Source organism: Pochonia chlamydosporia, chromosome 1 (assembly GCF_001653235.2).
Source record: "Pochonia chlamydosporia 170 chromosome 1, whole genome shotgun sequence".
Taxonomy (NCBI): Eukaryota; Fungi; Ascomycota; class Sordariomycetes; order Hypocreales; family Clavicipitaceae; genus Pochonia; species Pochonia chlamydosporia.
Genome location: NC_035790.1, coordinates 2,525,011 through 2,543,509, shown reverse-complemented (window position 1 = coordinate 2,543,509; position 18,499 = coordinate 2,525,011). Strand labels below are relative to the sequence as shown.

The 18,499-nt window shown below is 50.8% G+C and overlaps 5 protein-coding genes across 5 annotated transcripts; all 5 read right to left on the bottom strand.

The window, feature by feature from the left end:
* Positions 1-541: 541 nt before the first annotated feature.
* On the bottom strand, positions 542-2,131 carry VFPPC_00638 (hypothetical protein; the record flags this gene model as incomplete). Its single annotated transcript, XM_018280616.1, has 1 exon — positions 542-2,131. The coding sequence occupies one exon, from the start codon at positions 2,129-2,131 to the stop codon at positions 542-544; it is 1,590 nt and encodes a 529-aa protein (XP_018148828.1).
* Positions 2,132-9,839: 7,708 nt separating this feature from the next.
* On the bottom strand, positions 9,840-11,100 carry VFPPC_12841 (YjeF domain-containing protein; the record flags this gene model as incomplete). Its single annotated transcript, XM_018290618.1, has 4 exons — positions 9,840-9,968; positions 10,069-10,755; positions 10,822-10,919; positions 10,998-11,100. The coding sequence occupies 4 exons, from the start codon at positions 11,098-11,100 to the stop codon at positions 9,840-9,842; spliced, it is 1,017 nt and encodes a 338-aa protein (XP_018148826.1).
* Positions 11,101-13,051: 1,951 nt separating this feature from the next.
* On the bottom strand, positions 13,052-15,513 carry VFPPC_15191 (ATP synthase alpha chain, mitochondrial precursor; the record flags this gene model as incomplete). The annotated part of the gene is made up of 7 exons (XM_018292944.1): positions 13,052-13,315; positions 13,392-13,912; positions 14,127-14,592; positions 14,656-14,776; positions 14,870-14,926; positions 15,076-15,233; positions 15,295-15,513. 7 exons carry the CDS (start codon positions 15,511-15,513, stop codon positions 13,052-13,054), a joined length of 1,806 nt encoding a protein of 601 aa, XP_018148825.1.
* A 736-nt stretch (positions 15,514-16,249) lies between these two features.
* VFPPC_12840 (ATP synthase alpha chain precursor) lies at positions 16,250-16,921 on the bottom strand (the record flags this gene model as incomplete). The annotated part of the gene is made up of 1 exon (XM_018290617.1): positions 16,250-16,921. One exon carries the CDS (start codon positions 16,919-16,921, stop codon positions 16,250-16,252), a length of 672 nt encoding a protein of 223 aa, XP_018148824.1.
* A 770-nt stretch (positions 16,922-17,691) lies between these two features.
* Positions 17,692-18,361, bottom strand: VFPPC_00634 (60S ribosomal protein L11; the record flags this gene model as incomplete). Its single annotated transcript, XM_018280614.1, has 3 exons — positions 17,692-17,985; positions 18,066-18,148; positions 18,217-18,361. The coding sequence occupies 3 exons, from the start codon at positions 18,359-18,361 to the stop codon at positions 17,692-17,694; spliced, it is 522 nt and encodes a 173-aa protein (XP_018148823.1).
* Between the last annotated feature and the right edge of the window lie 138 nt (positions 18,362-18,499).

The following is an 18,499-nucleotide window of genomic DNA, read 5'->3' as shown; positions in this document are numbered from 1 at the left end:
TTACACACATCAGGTCCTTCCTGCGCGCGATGCATCCTGTTTTACCTGCATCCATAAATAACAAAGAAGCCTCCCAAACACCCTGCTCCACGTTGGTTGGCCCTGGGCCATTGATCCTTCAATAATCTTGTGCGAACAAAGGCTCCTCCCCCATGCGCCAGGCAATGAGCAAATGCCAAGGCTCTCAAAGAGTGCTAATTAGCTCAGATGGAGTAATAGACAAGAAGAAGAAAAACACTCAAGGGCAAAAAAACGACGACAAACGTCCAACGCCGGGTCATAATCATGTGGTGTCGTGCACAATATGGAACAAAACAAAATAAAAATCAAAACGACTATCGCCACCCTGAGGTATCTCGCAAGAAAATATTCACAAAAGAGCCTCGATACTATGCGGTGCAGACTAGAAAACAAAGAAAAATGAGGTGTGTAGCTGTTGTGCACATGTAGTGTGTATGCGTACAGTATGTGAGTGTGCGTAGATTCGGTGGGCAAATATATTGCCAAGTAGGAAAGAAGGGATGAAGCAAGTGGATTAGACTTAGACCACTTCGACTTGCTGGAGAGGCATAGGCCCAGTTTCATCAGTAAATGAGGTTCGGGTTGGTGGCTGGCGACTTCTGTTGGCAACGTGAATGTCAATGACCATCTCTACTAGAACCTCAGCTTCGCGGTGCAAGTCCCCGAGCTCTTCGTCACTGAAGGTTCGGCCGAGCTTTTCTTCACCTTCTCGTGGTTTGCGATAAGCGGCGAACACAATACCCCGGTCAATTCTCTCAGACAGGCGGACACCTGAAACTGGACTAGCAGAGCGAGATGAGGTGCTTCGTGCGTACTGGCCCGTGTAAAAGGCACACGTAAACCCACGAGCAATTCCGTGTGGCTGAGCGTCTTGATTTCGGTACTCAATCCAGCCATCAGACCTGAGGACTTGAGTGTGAATCAACTCGCAGATTTGCAGTGGGGACGAAACGTGGTGAAGGCCATGTGCCGCGAGAAGACGACCAATCATTGGCTTTTGAGGGCCGTTGAGGTTGTGGCCAGGGATCGGCGCGGCTGACGTATCTGGCCAGAGATTGACGACGTACACCAAATCAAAATCGTAGCGCCTCGCAATTCTGGCAGCCTCAAATGCGGCGGCCGCGGCGGGCCGGCTAGCGCGAGGAGGCGTCAAGGTTAAAAGCGCGGAAGCTGGTGGCCGACATGATGATGGTGCTGATAGATTCAGGGGTGGTGGTGCTGCATGGTCGTTATCGTTGTCGAGAGGATCAAGGGCTGGGCTTTCTGGGGTAGATTCAGCAATGTCGTCGTCGCTGAGATTGAGGAACTCGTTGAAGTCTGGCTCCCTCAAAGTAGAACTGCAGAATGATCGAGAGGATGGTGCGAGGCTGGATTGGCTGTACGACCTGTTGAGCGGGAAGTGATCAAACGGTTCACCCAGCTGAGCCTCGACATCCCTGAATAGCGACTTGCCGAGCACGTCTGCTGACTTGACACTGCGCAACTTGACATCGGCAATAGGTCCTAAGTTTGGAGACTGACCCGGAGTTGGTGGGAGTGGAATCTGAGGGCCTTTACCAGTCGGACTCGGTAACCGTGATCCATTATCTGAAGTGGGAGGCGTGTCCAGTCTGTTGGGAGGCGGAATAGAGATCTCGAGAGGGGAACGACATCGAGGACTCGGCATCTGGAGCACCTCGCCAGGTTTGGAAGCGTCAAATGTGAGTGATTCTGACGATGTCTTGTCGCTGCCGCCTGGCGCTTTGGGGAACTGAAACTCGCGGAGACCAGTGACCAACTGTTCAGCATTGCGTTGACTAAACGAAGGGGACCGGCACATTCTTTGCTTCGGAGGGTGGCTGCAGTCGTTTGTTGCCGAGTTGTACGCCTGGCGATGAGCAGCTCGGTGAGAGGCCATGATATCTGGTACTGACGGTGATCGTCCTGTAGCTTGTCGCAAACGTACCTCCTCGCGTGCCGTCATTCGGCTGGCTCTGGGGCGAATAAATGATGGCGAAGGGAACTGCTGTTCTCCGGTTTGAGAAACAGGGCTTGCTCTTCCACTCGGTACAGGAGAGGCTTTTCGCTTGTAGGCAAAGAGCCTCTCGAGGCGATCTAAACCGTTGGCCATTGTATTGTTTGAAGATGTGTTGGCGAAGGTGATAATGGTGTGAGCTTGACTAACGGTTGCAAGTTGTGTTAATCAGGGAATCAGGGAATCAGGGAAAGGAAGCAAAGGAGAATGAAAAAAAAAAAAAAAAACGAAGAGTGTGATTTTGTGCGTCCTGTCAATGAAGTAAAATGGTGCGTTGCGTCTAGTTGGAGCGAAGCAGTGAATGCCTCGTGTAAGCTGGGTGACGCCAAAGTGAACCCAAGGTGACCAAGGCCCAAACTAGATGGCCAGCTGGCGAACCGCTCCACGATTATCAACTTCAAACTCGGGTGACCAAGGACCACTACTCCAGACGAAATCGGTGTATCAGAACTCTCGGGCACATAATCCTCAGTTGTCGGCGTACTGCTGCGTAGTGCTTGTGCACAAGTGGTACAATACGTGGTGGTCCCTGTTGTCCTTCTTGCCAAGTTCCGAGACAGAAAGCTGGGTGTTGAAAGATCAAACAAGAGCGGAAACACGGCCGTTATAGAGACGGTCTTCACCCCTCCCCAAGTTAAGACTTCGTGTCTGGTATAGTGTGGTGACCTAATTCCCACTGGAAGGAATCGATATCCCGGGGCGAAGATGCGTGAGAGTGGAGTTGAAAGTTCTGTGTGCTCTTCTCCTTGCACTGAGAGCGACGGTGGTGTAAGCACTCAAGTACTTCGTACTTGACTTTGGTTCGTCGAGCGGGCAGGTAATAATAGGCGAGGTCAGGATGTCTGGTGGTTTGGGAAGGAGCAACCCAGGTACTTTAAGTCAAGTCCAGGCAAGAGGGGATGATGAGCCGATCTTTTCCAACCTCTCAACTGGCAACAGTAATAAGACAATTGAGCAAACGACGGAGAGTCAAGACGATGGGTGGTGCATCCTCAGAACCGGGCCTTTTCCATCGTCTGCATCTGGGGGCTACGACAGTCTTTAAACGAGCATTGCCGTCTCTACAAGAACATGCCCTTGCGCCGCACCTACGCCTACGCCTACACCCACGCACACGCAAACGCACTTGCACACGAGACCTAGATGAAAAAGCAAGGGCTACCACGTTGCCCGAGGGTCGTCGGCAAGGGTTCCAAGGTGCCATAGCCACGACGAGCTCAAGCCATACGTCCAGAATCATCGATGTATGTATGGGGTCCCAAGCAGAAGCATGTAAACTATTTGCCCCGTCCACAGTTCCGAGTACAGGGCCTGACATGGGGCCATGTACCACTGTCAGGAAAAAATAAAAACAAGAAAACGACAGCCCACACATCCCACACATCCCACAGCCAGCTGGGCGACAGGGATGTCAGGCTCTCGGACTCTCTCAACCTTCAAAAAGCCAAAAAAACAACGGGGATTTTTACTGGGACTCTAGCCGGGGAGAACGGAGACGCCACCCTCGCCGCACTCCCTTACCCTAGCTCCATCCTAGGTCCACACGACGTCTGGTGTCTCTGTTCACTGCCTTGCCGTTGGACCAGGTCAACTGCTCCATACCTACGGGGACACTTTGCACAGGAAGCCTGGAGACCCCGAGAGCCACTGAGCCTCTTGGTAGTTATGGGCTGGGAGTCAAGAGTCGAACCAAGACAGAGCGAGATGCTGTCAGACGGCTTAGAGACAAGGCCACCCCTTGTGTCTCCATATCTAACACACCAGGCTCTCTCCGAGGTCTCTCTCGTTTTCGTCTCGGCTCAGGCAAGATCTGGTCCATGCCAGCTGGGCCATGGTAGAGGGCTCTCAGGACGGTGTGAGGTCAACGGTGTGCGCTGTTGGCATGGTGGGTTGCGTTGATTCGTTGGACAAGTTCAACAAGACATGTCCACATACATGTTATGTTTGCACTTCTTGACCTGGATGGATTTCTGTAAGTTCAAATTTGTTTGTGCACTCCACTGCTGCATTGTTTGAATTCCATTTTCCGGCTCACCTTCATCCCATCATTTGCATTGGGAACTCGCCACCAACACGCGAACGGACACTGTCACTGCTCGGATGAATGTACCCTGTGCCCTATGCCTGGTGGTACTAAATTGCTTCCAGGCCAATACCCCCCGCACATAGCTCCGGTCGCCTGATAAATTGTCCTCCGGAGGAAGCGAATCGCTCGCTCCGTTCACAATGCCCAGCGAACTCACCGGTGAAGCTGTGCTCCGAACAGCGCGCGTGTCTAATTTTGTGACGGCGTCATCCACTGCCCTGGTATTCGTGGTGACCCGTCAGTCGCGCTTCGTCGCGCTCAGGTGCATGTCAACTGAAAATATGACACCTGTGTCATACATTGAAGTTTTTGTTTGCTTTTGGCACTAAAAAAGAATGGGTGGTTACCGGCTGCGAATCAGAGAAAGTCTCAAGAGGCTCTGAACCACCAGCATGCCAGCCCGGCGATCTGGTCTGTCAGCCATCTCATCTCTCACTTTTTGTTCCGGCAGCCTAATCCTGTACAAGCCTAATTCGCCCAGCTTGACTGCCGTCTATCAAATACTTCGCCCTACTTATGTTAGTGTCCATTAGCTGAGCTAACAGTCTGCAGGTTATACTGGGGCTTGTGAGCAGTCATTGACACCTGATGTCATCCTGGTGCAATTCCATTTGGCTGCTTTTTTTCAGCCAACCACGAAGTGCTCCGTATCTGCTTGGTCAGAAGGAAAAGGAAGCTTTAGTGTCTGTAGGCTTTCGGACTCCAGCATTGGGATGGAGTCCAGGCTCAATGCTGACATATGTACCCACGAGTTTATCCTTTTGAGAGATTGCTGTCTCTTCCGGAATGAACGACAATAAGATGTGGCTATGAAGAGATCAACACCTCTCCAACGAGCCAAGCATTACCCTCCGTTTGAACACTTGGCGATGGGTGATTTGAGGCTACGAGAGAGTCTCATATCAAAGGAGTGATACAAGAGATAAGACATTGTGGCAAACCAAACACCAATTCTGGCGCAGCCTGAGGGGTCAACCAAGCTGACAAGGGTCAGGAAGCCGAAGAGAGCTTCGCAAGGGTATGGAAAGACACTAACCAGTGGTCCTTGTTTAGTGCCAACAGGCGAAAACCCTCCCTTTTGCCAACCAGACTCCAGTCCGCTTGGGCTTCCTGTGCAAGCTATGCCTGTAGCCCCAAAGTCTTGCGTGGCTTGGCACTGCTTTGGCATACTGGGAACCAAGGGTACGAACCAGGCATGGAGAGCAGTGTGGAACCAACAACGACGCCAAAAAAGCAAGTTCTCTCTGCGAGCGAGCTGTCACTTTGACCCAATGGAGACCAAAAAGACTGTCGTCGGTAAAGCCCCAGCCTGCCCTGGATGACCAGCCAGCCGCCCATGCCGGACAGTAATGATCGACTGAGCGGGAAAACCGACCCGTTTCCAAATGCTCGAGAGGTGATTATATGGCGCATAATGCGAGATCTTTCTACTCGCTCATCTCTACAGGTGACCCTTACCCGGACCCAGAACCATGGCTCGGATGCAGCCTTTGTAGGGGCTCTTACCAGAAACCCGGCTTCAGGAGACCACCAGACTACTCTACAGGGGAGGGCATCTTCCGACAAGCCGGAGGTCTTCTCCACAGCCTCTGACCGGAATATTGGACTTACCGTAATGGTATGATAGAAATATCCCCAGCCAGCCAAGTTGATGCCCGGTATTGTCTAACTTACACCCGAAAGCCTCGTTTCGGTGTCTACCTATATCGTTGTGTTATTATATCGGAACACACTCCGTATTCGAGACCCCGATAATTGAGCGGGCAAAAAAGGGTCAACTGGTTCGGATGATTTTCAAGAACTCCACTCTTTGCCGTTGTTGTGGCTCAAAAGCAGAAGACGGGCTCAACGGGCGGCGCACGGCCCTCTCCATTCTCTTGTGGGTTGCACCACTCGACTGACGGGGAATGTCATGACGAGAAGAAGCTAGCTTGAGTCCAGGCTAGCCATTATCAGAGTCTGTTTATGGCTCACAAACCCCCGCCAGAATGGGTTTCGACGAGAGCACTGAACGGGTCAGGTCCAGGAAACGAACCTGTTAGTTTTGCGGAACGGGCCTCGTCTGTTTGGGCATTGACGCCAAACTTGGGGGAGGATTCGTGTTTTGACATTTTATCCTCTCCCTGCCCGCAGGACGCTGTTTTGTGTTTACAACATGCAAACACACAAACACACACACATACGTACAGACACGGACGCACTCACACACATATACGTACACACAACTTGCAACACGTCAATCTCAAAATGTTTTAATTCTCATCAAGACGGCGCAATTTCTCTTTGATCTGTCTCAGCTGCCCTGACATACATGTGTGCGAACCAGTCCGGTGGTTCTCGGGCGAGGAGTGTTACTTGCATAAATGATGGTGTTTGGTCCCATTTAGGACCAAGTCTGGGAGGGTGGCTTTCTTTCTTCTTTCGTTCCAACCAAAGTTTGCTATTGGCCTCACACTGCCTGCCGTGCATACGCCCCACTCAACCATTGGAGCAAAGGTTGCTTTTTTGTCGATTCCCAATTGAGGGGTCAACTGTTGTCTCCAGCCGGCTGTGTTTGCGTATGTGTGTGTGTGTGTGTGGTGTGTCACGGTGTGGTTGTTGGGCGGCCAGACCTACCAGATGGATGGCGAGAGATGGCCAGGGAATTCTACAATCGATGATGGAATAATTGGTCCGGGGTTGACTCCCACCAGTGCAGTTTCTGAAAATGTGACAGACCGCAGAGAGAACATCTTCAGAAAGGACCAATTTCCACCTCGATGAATGGGTTGCGGATTGTAAAGTTGGGACCCTCATGACGTGATGCAAGGAGCTGGTGATGCGCCATTCAGCTTATGGGAGTCGTGGAGCTACAGCACAACTACCGAAGGACCAGAATGACAAACCCAATTTCGGACCTTAACTCATAGATCCGATTCAGTTGCTGATCACCAAGCTTGTTACATTGTTGATCTTGTACTGCCGAGACGTTGGGGATCTGGAAACAGAGATCCTGCCTCGTGCCGGGCCAGGGATGAAAACAACACGGCTCTCCATGTGGATTCGAGAGCATTCTCTATTAACAGATTTCCTTGTCGATTATCGCCACGTACGCCATGAATTTCTAGATTTTGTTACAAGTCAACTACGAGGGAACTACTGCGGCACCGGCCAGAGGAAAGCTGAAATACTAAAAAAGTATTGCCTCCAATGACTCAACGCATCGTGGTCCCCCGCATGTCGCAGCAGTTTTGCTTTTGTGCTCGCCACAGGGTCCTCGAATGTTGGAAGAGTCAGTCAAAGGTGTTGAGGCGTGCACGCTAAGTAGAAGTTGGCGAAGGAGGCGACTGCGACCCTTTGGAGGCAGCAAAAGCATCGTTTCAGACATGAATGGCCATGGCACGAATCTTGTTCCTGTCCTTTCCCTTGGGTTCGCATGAATCGGGCGTGGCTGAGCTTGGCTTGACTACTGTCTCGTCTTGAAAGATTTGGGACATTTTGCTTCTGCTGCTATACTCACATCATTTTGGGTCGCTCTTTTTTTCGTTTTTTCCATTGAGCCAACTGATATTTGCATATGACTTTCAGGGTTTGACCCCGGAGTCAGCAAAGGGGGCAATTGTTAGCTGGACAGCCATCTAATTTTGAATCATCAAGTCGAAACTGAACAGGTCGCTTCTCCTATTCAGTACGTATGATGCCAATATTACTCGTCATCCAATAAAGAAACAAGTCTGCTATACGGCCGTCGCGAATTCGCCTTGGGAAATTATCTCTGGTTCCACGGGGGCGGAGTGTGTAAGTCAGGAGGAAGCTGATGAGGCCGCCGCTGCACAACAAGGACAAGTCATACCACCATGCCGGGATAACGACATGACACAAATGACTGCAGCTTATTAGTTCTCTCTGGGCTGTTTGGGAATTGAACTCTTGCGGCAGCAGCAATCTATCGACGACGATGTATTTCCCGGCTGGCTGGCTGCATGCCTTGTTGTCACAACCCTAGACAAGGTTTGGCAGAGATGTTTGCGTCGCTGTGATGATTTGAGCTTCTGCCGGACAACGACACCTCGAATGTAGGGCAAGTTCTACAGTACATCGGACCACAGAAGAAGCGAAGACTCAATGTTCAGTGTGTCCAGTTTAAAGCTCGCATTAGCCGTGGTGGATCTTGCCTGCGTTGCATTTGCTGATACATTGCCGGTGGAATCGCACATCGATCGCCCTACATGCATCTGTCAATCCATTGACGATTTTCACGGTTTGAACGGCCACTCACTCTCCTGTGCCGCCAACAGATCTTTACCTCCAACAGTTTGGTCTCAAACAGCCAAGCCCTTGTCTGCAATGCTACAGCGGCCGAGAGGATGGCTCACAAGTTCGGGTCATTGCAGTTGATGGTCCGACGCAGGTTCGCACAGTGTTTTAGCAAGGGCGAGATGAACGATGGAGTCATGTCAGGTCAATCAAGGGAGGACAAGCCAAGGGCAAATTGACGAAACCACCTCAGCAATGGCATCCTGCCCCTCGCAACCAACCATCACTCCAGTTCCAAAATGAATCGAAAAGTACCACACCAGACCACACCCTAGCCAGACACAGATTAGCGATATCGACTGGTCAATCGCAAGCAAGCAAACAAACAAACAAACACACCAGTGCAGTGTCCATCCAACAAACCTTGTGCCCCACGGGGTGGATGGACCTTACGATTCTCATTCCCAACTCCAGCTCCGCCTTGCCCCAGCTGCCCAACCTCGTCTCTGTTCTGCTCTTCTTTACTCACCTCACCTCACCTCACCTCATCTCATCTCATCTCATCTCATCTCACCACCTCCAGCGGCAACGTGCAGAAGCAGGGTCGCTAGTTCATCGCCCTTCCACCGGAACCTAACCAATCCAGACGTCGTCTTTCCGATGTATCTCCAGTCCACCACAGTTGCTAAAATATGATAGTTCGCGGCCCAGACTCAGACATGCCCTTGAACTTAGGGCTGGTTTCCTCACCCGACGCGCCAGATCGACGACCTTGGTCGATCTCGGGGTCTGCGGATAAGAATGGGTACGCATCATGGTGTAGTGTTGACCTGTTCGGCGTCTTGTATGGAGTAACGGGACATACCGTGTCGCTTTTGGCGTCTGGCTTTCTTGCTCCCTTTGTTGAGTTGTAGCCCTTGCAGATGCGACTATTTGATTCTGCATGTACGTTTTTGCCCACAGCCAAGTGCATGCCACCATTTCGCAGGCAATACAAGTATACGTTACGTGATGGCGATACCCTTTGTTGGCCAAACACTTCCTCCGAGATGGCGTTGAAACAAAACGCAGGGACCAGTTGCATTGCAGCGTAGAAGCAACAGACCGGTGAAACGCATTCATTCGAACCATGGGTCTATCGCCCAGTCGCGCCTGTGCTCGTCTATCAGAGATATCAGATCTCGTCTGCATGACGCATAATACATCAGAATGCTCCTAACGACAAAGACAAATAAATGAAGTCTGCAATTTACGCAAGGAGTGTCTTTGTTGGGAGAGATCTCACTTCATTTTACTTGACGTGTAATGCTGGACAAAACCAACACCCACCGTTGTTGGACTCGATACGTCATTTCCGGTCTTTGTTCGGCCGAGAGTTGACAACTTCTCTTCATATGTGACATCAGCGTAGCATTTCAATTATCCACGACAGTTTGCTTTCCTGTTTCTATCTCCATCCTCGATGCCTTCACAACTCGTCATCTACAGCTTTGGCCCAGCATCTCCATCCACCTCGCCAAACAACCCCATGAGCGCTCCGTGAACCTCGTCAGTAAGATCGCTTGCCTGAAGACTTCGGCCCTGTTTCAGAAAAGCGAGACGTGAGCTCTCCTGTGACATGTTAGCACTTGACGTATCCGAATCATCCTCCCCATGCGACAATACACATCCAACATCCAACAGCAAAATTAGGCACAAAATGTAAACTTACTCTCGTGATAGCACTACCCCCAAACGCCGCCAACCCCAGTAACTCATCTTCGGCCAGCTCATCTCCTCGATCCCATATTCCGTCCAGATACGCCTTTCTCCATGCCAGGAACGTAGCCACTGACCCTGTCAGCGTATCTCCCTGCCCCCCGCTACGCTTCTTGCCTCCCTCGAGGTCATTCACCAGCGTGACGGTCCCATTCGATATGAAGTCCTTTTGTCCCTTTTGTATAATCGTCACTCCATCCAGAGCCTTGGCCAACGCTTCAACTTTATCCGTTTCCTTGGCAGCACCCGGGTCCTTGAGACCTAAAGAATCCCACAATCTCTTAAACTCCACTACATTGGGTGTAAGAACTACCTCACTATACCCCTTGACGAGACCCGGGTCCTTCTGGATGATTTGTAGGGCATCAGCGTCCATGACTACCGGCATTTTCCTCTCCTTAGCTGCCCGAATGACACGGGATACTGTATCGTGCATCAGGGGGTCACGGCCCAGCCCTGGTCCTACGACAAGGACATGTAGACGGGGTAGCATTTCGATGATGCTGGCCGACACTTTGTCCGCGTCTGGTTTGGAAGTCTCATCATCTGCGGGTGTCTGGCGCATGAGTGGATGAACCATGAGGTTTGGGGAATATGTCTTGATGACGGCTGCTGCTTCTGGAGTGCAAATTACATGAGACTGAGCGACGTGTTAACCACCTAAATGCAATTATCACCATGATGTCGCGAAACTGCTAAAACTTACCATGTCGCACCCAAGCCGTGCACTTGCCATGGCAGAAAAGTACGGGGCACCTGTGTAGTCCTGACTTCCACCGATGACTGCGACTCTACCGAGCTGTCCTGCTTATCATTAGCGTCTCGATCATGATGATGAAGCTGACGTTGGTGGCCATTCGGGTGATTCGGTGAGGGCAATACCTTTGTGAAATTTGTCGAGCATTGGCGGAATCATCTGCCGTACTTTGCTCAGAATTCCTCTCGTCTGTACAGACATGTTGGGCTCATTATCCGCCGTAACCATGACCGAGGAGATGGACTCAAATTCTCCGCTCTACACGAGTATTTGAGGTACAGCCTGTGGTCAAATTTGTGTGCTCAAAGTAGATTGATACCTTAAAAAGCGACATGCAATGCCTCTGAATACTTTTTCCCTCACACTGCAAGTCGATTGATGAGGGCTGATGATGCGGAGAAGAAACGTCGACTCCCACCTTCCCAGTGAGCTTGGACAACCTGGACGGACGGCTTTGTTAGTCAGCCGTCCCTCGTTGGGGAAGCTTCGGAAACCATACCTTTATCTTTTTCAGAGGTCGGGCTCAACAATTCTCAGATGAATAGCTTGAGGATGATGGATGGCAGAAGAAAAAGGGCTGGAAATGGGCAAGGCAAATTGACCCATGATGTCACAACAACGTCGACTTTACCAGCATTTGAGCTTGAACCCGAAAAGTGGGCAAGCAATTCAAGATGCGCAACCAGCCAAACCAGCCGAATACACCACAAAAATTGCATGTCTCTTTTTATGGGCGCGAAATAAGCTCCATAAGAGTCCTTGGTTACTAAGAAACATAAGTTTACCAAAATTTTGCGTAAGATGTAAAACGCAGCAAGCAAGCTGTAGGGTGGGTTAATGATGGCAACAGAATATAACTTGAACTATCTCTCCACATCACGGGAGCGTTCCCCTTTGCCTGCTCAAGTGACCTAGCGGTCATTTTCTTTGACGAGCAGCGTCCGGTCGTTCGTCTTAGAATGACAAATAAGCTGTCTTTGAGACGCTAATTCGTTTGCGCTGGCCATTCTTTAGCGTCTACGTTGCTACCATGTGGAATACGTTATAAGTGACGTTGATGATAAAGGTATGCCGCAGATGGCTTACGAGAAATTCGCAGAAAAGGGGAAGCTCCAAAGCCAAATTCAACAGCATCAAAGGGATCAAGTTTATCAGAAAAACAATAGCAAAGAAGGGATGGAGAAAGAGAAGGAGGTTCGTCGCCAGTAGCAGTGGAGGAGGACGCAGATGGAAGAATTCGGCAACAAAAGAAACTTTGCCCGCTTTCTCTACTCCTAGGCCAACGACGAATTCGTTGATCCCACTGGTCTTGTTAAGGGAATATGTCTTAGGGGACGACGATGCAACTAGCAAGAAGAAGCTGCAGAGGACGAAGAAGCAACAGAAGAAGGCACCATGTGCGGCATCTGAAACAGAAAGAAAGGAGGTGCTTAGAACAAGAACAGCACAGAGCTATATGCAATTGACGAGAAATCTAATGAATTGACTGACAAGAAGATGGAAGACCAGGAGCGACAACCGATGTGTAGACCGGCAGGAGAGCAGGAGTCACGTGGTGAGCTCCAACAACAGTAGGGGAAGGAGAAGATGATATGGAAGGAGCTGCTGTGGTGTATATTTGTGATGACAGACTCTCTTGCGGACAGTGACTCAGAGGTATATGGAAATTACCAGCGCAACACGTGTCATTCATCAACACCCTAGGGATTGCCGGCAGTAGTAGCTTCATAAGTATGGAGAATTGTACATGGAGAATAGAATGATTTTCTGCCTTGATATATCCAGGTAGTTTGCCATTTGGGATGTTCGCCAACTGATGGTATTCTATCGCATATGTCGTCGCATCGACTGTCAAGGGTAACTGCGTGTCCCGGCTTTGGGGCAGCCTGGGTCAGTGACACAAGGCTGGGAATTACAAGGGGTTCGAGTGTTATGGAAACGTAATGTAATTAAAAACAAAAGGAATTGAGGGCGTTCATTGAGTAATGAGCTCTATTTTTACATGTGGTTACGATTGGCGAATCTCCCAGCGTCACCCATCGCTCCATCAAATACACCCCTCGGCTTTATCCCTCCACTCTAGAGAGAAATATCAACTACAAAATTCGGTATAGACAGCAGCATCATCCCCTAACAGCCCTTTCTCTATGTCGCTCAAGGAGATTGTTGATTAAAATATTTAGCCGAGGAAGCTCTTGATGAAGGACACGGTAACATCCTTCAGCTTGGCCTCGGTCTCCTTGCTGAGGGCGCCCTCCTTCTCGATGGTGTTGAGGAGATCGGCCTCGTTGGCCTTGAGGTGAGCAAGGTAGTCAGACTCCCACTGCAGAATCTTGTCGACGGGGACGTTGTCGAGATGACCGTTAACACCAGCGAAGATGAGAGGAACCATCTCGTTGACGGCCATGGGAGAGTACTGCTTCTGCTTCAGGAGCTCGGTCAACTGTAAAGAGAAAGGAAATGTAAATTAGCGATCTGATAAACTTTCACAGCTGGGAGTTTCTGATTAATCAACTTACACGCTCACCACGGGCCAGAGTCTGCTTGGTGGCGGCATCCAGATCGGAACCGAACTGGGCGAAAGCGGCGACCTCACGGTACTGGGCCAAGAAAAGCTTCAGGGAACCAGCGACCTGCTTCATGGCCTTGAGCTGGGCAGAAGAACCGACACGAGAGACGGAAAGACCGACGTTAATGGCGGGACGGATACCCTTGTAGAAAAGTTCGGACTCCAAGAAGATCTGGCCGTCGGTAATGGAAATGACGTTGGTGGGAATATAGGCGGACACATCACCACCCTGAGTCTCAATGATGGGCAGGGCAGTCATGGAACCGCCACCGTGGTCATTGTTGAGCTTGGCGGCACGCTCAAGCAAACGAGAGTGCAGGTAGAAAACGTCACCAGGGTAGGCCTCACGACCAGGGGGACGACGGAGCAGCAGAGACATTTGTCGGTAAGCGACGGCCTGCTTGGACAAATCGTCGTAAATCACCAGAGCGTGTTTGCCTGTGTCTCTGAAGTGTTCGGCAACCGAAGCACCTAGTAAAGAAAAGATGGTAAGCATTTGTTGTACAAAGCCAAGGTGATTGAGATTGTCGTGATATATTCTTGTCGTCTTGGTGTATACAGCCTGTGGAGGAAGGTATCCACCCACAGCCAAGTATACACAAAACATCGCAATATACAGCAGTATACCACGCGATATAGAGCACAAGGAACGCAAGTCATTAAAAAAAGTCATAGGGGGTCATACCAGTGAAAGGAGCAAGGTACTGCAGAGGAGCAGCCTCGGAGGCAGTGGCAGCAACAACAATAGAGTACTTCATAGCATCGTTCTCCTCAAGAGTCTTGACGAGCTGGGCGACGGTGGATCGCTTCTGGCCAATGGCTACGTAGACGCAGTACAGCTTCTTGGACTCGTCGGTGCCATTGTTCCATCGCTTCTGGTTGAGGATGGTGTCAAGACCAACGGCAGTCTTGCCGGTCTGACGATCACCAATGATCAACTCACGCTGACCACGGCCAATGGGAACCATGGCATCGACGGACTTGAATCCAGTCTGGACGGGCTCGTTGACAGACTTGCGAGGCAAAATGCCGGGAGCCTTGAGCTGAGCACGGCGACGCTCCTTGGTGTTGAGGGGGCCCTTGCCGTCAATGGGGTTACCAAGAGCATCAATAACACGGCCAAGCAGCTCAGTACCGACGGGAACGTCGACCTAGGGGACATTTGTTAGCAAGGGTTTGAATCAATGGGAAAAGTTGCATTGTGCAAGGCTTACAATGGCACCAGTACGCTTGACAGCCTCGCCTTCCTTGACGAGACGATCGGAACCGAACAACACAACACCGACTTGGCCGGCTTCGAGGTTCATGCACATACCCTTGACACCGGAGGCGAACCTAGAGTAGTCGTGTTAGACCTGATTCGGACTCAGAAATCCAATGGCCCATAGGAGAGATCCATTAGGGGCAGTAAGGGAAAATGATACGTACTCAACCAGCTCCTCAGCCTGCACATTGGCAAGACCGTGGACACGAGCGATACCGTCACTAAAAATTTTCTGTCAGCAAATCCCGTGCACCCATTGACTTGCGCCTGTCGATTGTCGCCATGGCGAATACTGTCATGTCGAGAATTGTTGTCCTCCATCCGATGACCCGGAGTTGGCCGTTTTTGATGCATTGGAAGCTCCACATACCCGACAGAAAGGACACGGCCAGTCTCAGCAAGGCCAGACTCCTCCTGGACACCACGGATGCGCTGCTCGAGGATTGAGGAGACCTCAGTTGGTGAGGCCTTGTCGGCGTAGGATCGAGCCTGCAGACCGGTGACGACGGCGGGTGCGGCATTTCGGACCTAGATTGAAAAAAATAACAAGTTAGCCGAAGCCCGAACAAAGAGCTCAAAACGAGCCAACACCACCGCCCGCGCCTTGAGGACGATGAAATCCAGTAAAAAGCTTGTCCATATGCCCAATTGAGCTCCTGGCAAGGTTTTCCCGATGGATGCAGGCGGCTTTCGATGGCATTGGCGGTCGGTTTCGGGTCTGAGGAGAAGGACTCACCGCGGCGACTCTGCCGGCAGCAGAGACGGCGCCCACGGCACGCGTGGACTGTCGGAGGGCGTTCCGGAACATATTAAGGGAGATATGTGAGGATCTAGATGGAAGAGGAGCAATTGCAGCAACGTGCAATTGGGGAGAGGGGAGATTGGAGTTGCGGTGCTGCCTTTTGCAGGAGAGCAAATGGAGATTTTCGGGAGGACAGTGATGGGAGCAGAGTCTGTGAGGGAGATGGTGGAGCAAAGCTGGCCCAGTCACCCAATCAGGGCCTGATGCGCGGTTTTGCCTGCAAATTCCGAGGTTGGCCTTAACAATTTCCCCCTTCTGCGTTTGAGCCTCAGGAATCAGCCACTGATGGAAGACGGGAAAAGGTGCGTGCCGGAACGTGTGCCTGGCTTGTGTCGTGCAAAGCGCCACGGCAACCAGAATTGCGAGCAAGGAGAAGCCCGGCATCTAACTTGCGTCGTTCCAACGGGCAGAGGCAGGTCAAGTCATGTGAGATGGAGACTTTATCCATCGGTCGCGGAGTTCCCTCTGTAAGTCCACAACGCACTTCATCATTAACCATCACAACTATTTACCAATTTACTTACCATTAGACTCTGCTTCTTACCTATTGTCTAACATCTTAGAAAAGCCTCACATACCGTACATCCTAGGTCACACGCAGCCGCCAAAGGCAGTCTCACCAGCAACACTCAGACGGCCCAAGCATGGTGCATCATTTATTTGATCGAAAACAAACTTGAATATCTATGAGGGTATCTATCTAATGTCATTTCACCATCCTTCGCATGTTCCAAAACCAGCACTATGCCGCCGCAGCCGAGACGCTCGCTTGAATCTCCTTTTGATACTGCCTGATGAAAGATGTCACGGCCATAATCGCAAATACATTGCCCAGCTCGCCTGTGGCACCGCTATTCGTGAACTGAAATGCCGCTCCCTTGTTCATACTCCATCTAAGTTTTGTCCAACTCCAGACTGCGACGACTTCATCGCCATGGTTGAGCCGGACTAGCTTCCAACCGCGCGACATCTCACCTAACTCTTTAACCTCGTCAGTCTTGCTGCTTCGCCATTCAAACTTCTCAGGGTACCCGCTCTCGCCAACGGGGATGGCAAACGTGTACGCAATATTCATCTTATTTAGGTGACAGCGTATTTCCTCCCGTATCAACCCCTGACCAGGTTCCTTGGGCGGTAGTCGAACTTGATCATACGTCCCCCATTTGTTTCCGTATGTGACCGCGGCTAGCGGGTCTGAGTTTGCGTCCGGGCCGCTGTACAGAATTAAGTCGCCGTACCATCCTTGCGGTAGGGATATGATGTTGGATGGTTGATTCTTGTGTTCGCCAATGACGAATTTGAGTCCATGGCGCATGGATTCGTAGTATAGGTTGAAAGACTTGCTGAAGTTGGTCTTGTTTAGGGAGGAGTTGAGTAACCGGCCCTCAATTTGCTTGGATTCGGCGGATCCCATTGTGAGGTGTAATTTATAACGGTGATGACTTTGTTGTACTACAAATACGTAGAGCGTGTGATGTGTGTAAGATCTTCGATTGACAAGGAAGAGATTGTTGCGTGTAACCTTCAAATTTGAAACGACTACAGTTGGTTTACTGATTTTGACCTTACTACAAATTAGGACGACGGGATGCCCTATTTATGTCCGCAGGCAGCTCGACCTCAATACGTCGTTGACAATGATGACATCTCACCATGCTTGAAACTGACATGTCCCTGCGCCACTGGTGTTTGGCCCTGATGCAAGAGCTTTGCTCAGCCCCTTCTCCACCCAGCGCTATGCACTTCCGTTTTGGGCGCTGCCAGCAAAAATCCCCAATTGTTGTGCACTGGGAATCATACAGTACTGGATGCCCTGCAGGCTTGCGATATAACAAAAAAATGTCACCGAATGGCCATGTTACAATTTACGGTCACTCCGTGCGACGTCGAGATTAGTCGCGGTAAGCCAATTCTTCTACAACAACAACATGGGCATTATCAGATGAACAAGATACTTGCATTATCTCTGGAGATAAAGACGTCACATTTCGAAGACAGTCATTATGGAAGCCGGCATAGGCGCCGGTCGGTCTCTGAGGCCGTAGCTCGACTCTATTCATAGTCGAGCAGATGCAGCAAAGGCAAGTGCAAATACATTGACCGCGTGATCCCTTTTTGTTTCCCTAAAATGTTCGCCATGACATCCATAAAGACAAATACCCCCATGCTCCATCGTCCTTGCATTTATCGGACAATACCATCGAATCTCTGCTTGAACCACTTGACGGTCTCATCGCGCTTGATGCGGTGGCTGGCACCAATGGTGCTCTTCATGCGGCGGCGGCGAGTGACACGCTCACCGGGGCGGGTCATGCAGCAGTAGAAGTCCATACCATAGATACCGATGGAAGGGTCGTACTTGATGCCGAGATCGATGTGTTCGCTGATACCGAAGCCGAAGTTACCGGTCTCAGAGAAGTTGCGCTTGCGGAGCTCGTACTCCTTGACCTTGAGGCCACGCTCGAGAATTTCCTCAGCCTGTATTGCTGTTAGATTACGGCTGCAATTGATGTGGGAGTTGCTTTTATTTTCCCCACAGGTCTCGAAGAAGTATTTACCTTGGGGCCACGGACGGTGACGTGGACAGCAATCTTTTCGTTACGTCGGATACCGAAAGTACGGACGGTGTAACGGGCCTTGCCTGTGGTGAATATTTTGTTAGTCGTTGCTCCAATTCATTTCGAGGATATTTCGGTGGTTTGCGCATACTGTAGACAGGAGTCTGACCAGACAGCTGCTCAAGCACCTTGGCGGCACGGGTCAGTCTGTCACCAGACTCGCCGACGGAGATGTTCAGAACGAGCTTCTGAATCTTGAGCTCCCGCATGGGGTTGTTAGCCTTCTCGGATGCCATTGTTGCGGTTGTTGTCGACGTGGAATGGTTGCTTCGTGCAAGTTCGCAGGATGGCGGATGGGCGGGTCAAGAATTTTGTGACCTTCGAACAATTCGAGGGCATGAAAACCCTCGACTGAGAAAAGAAAAGAGTGGGGT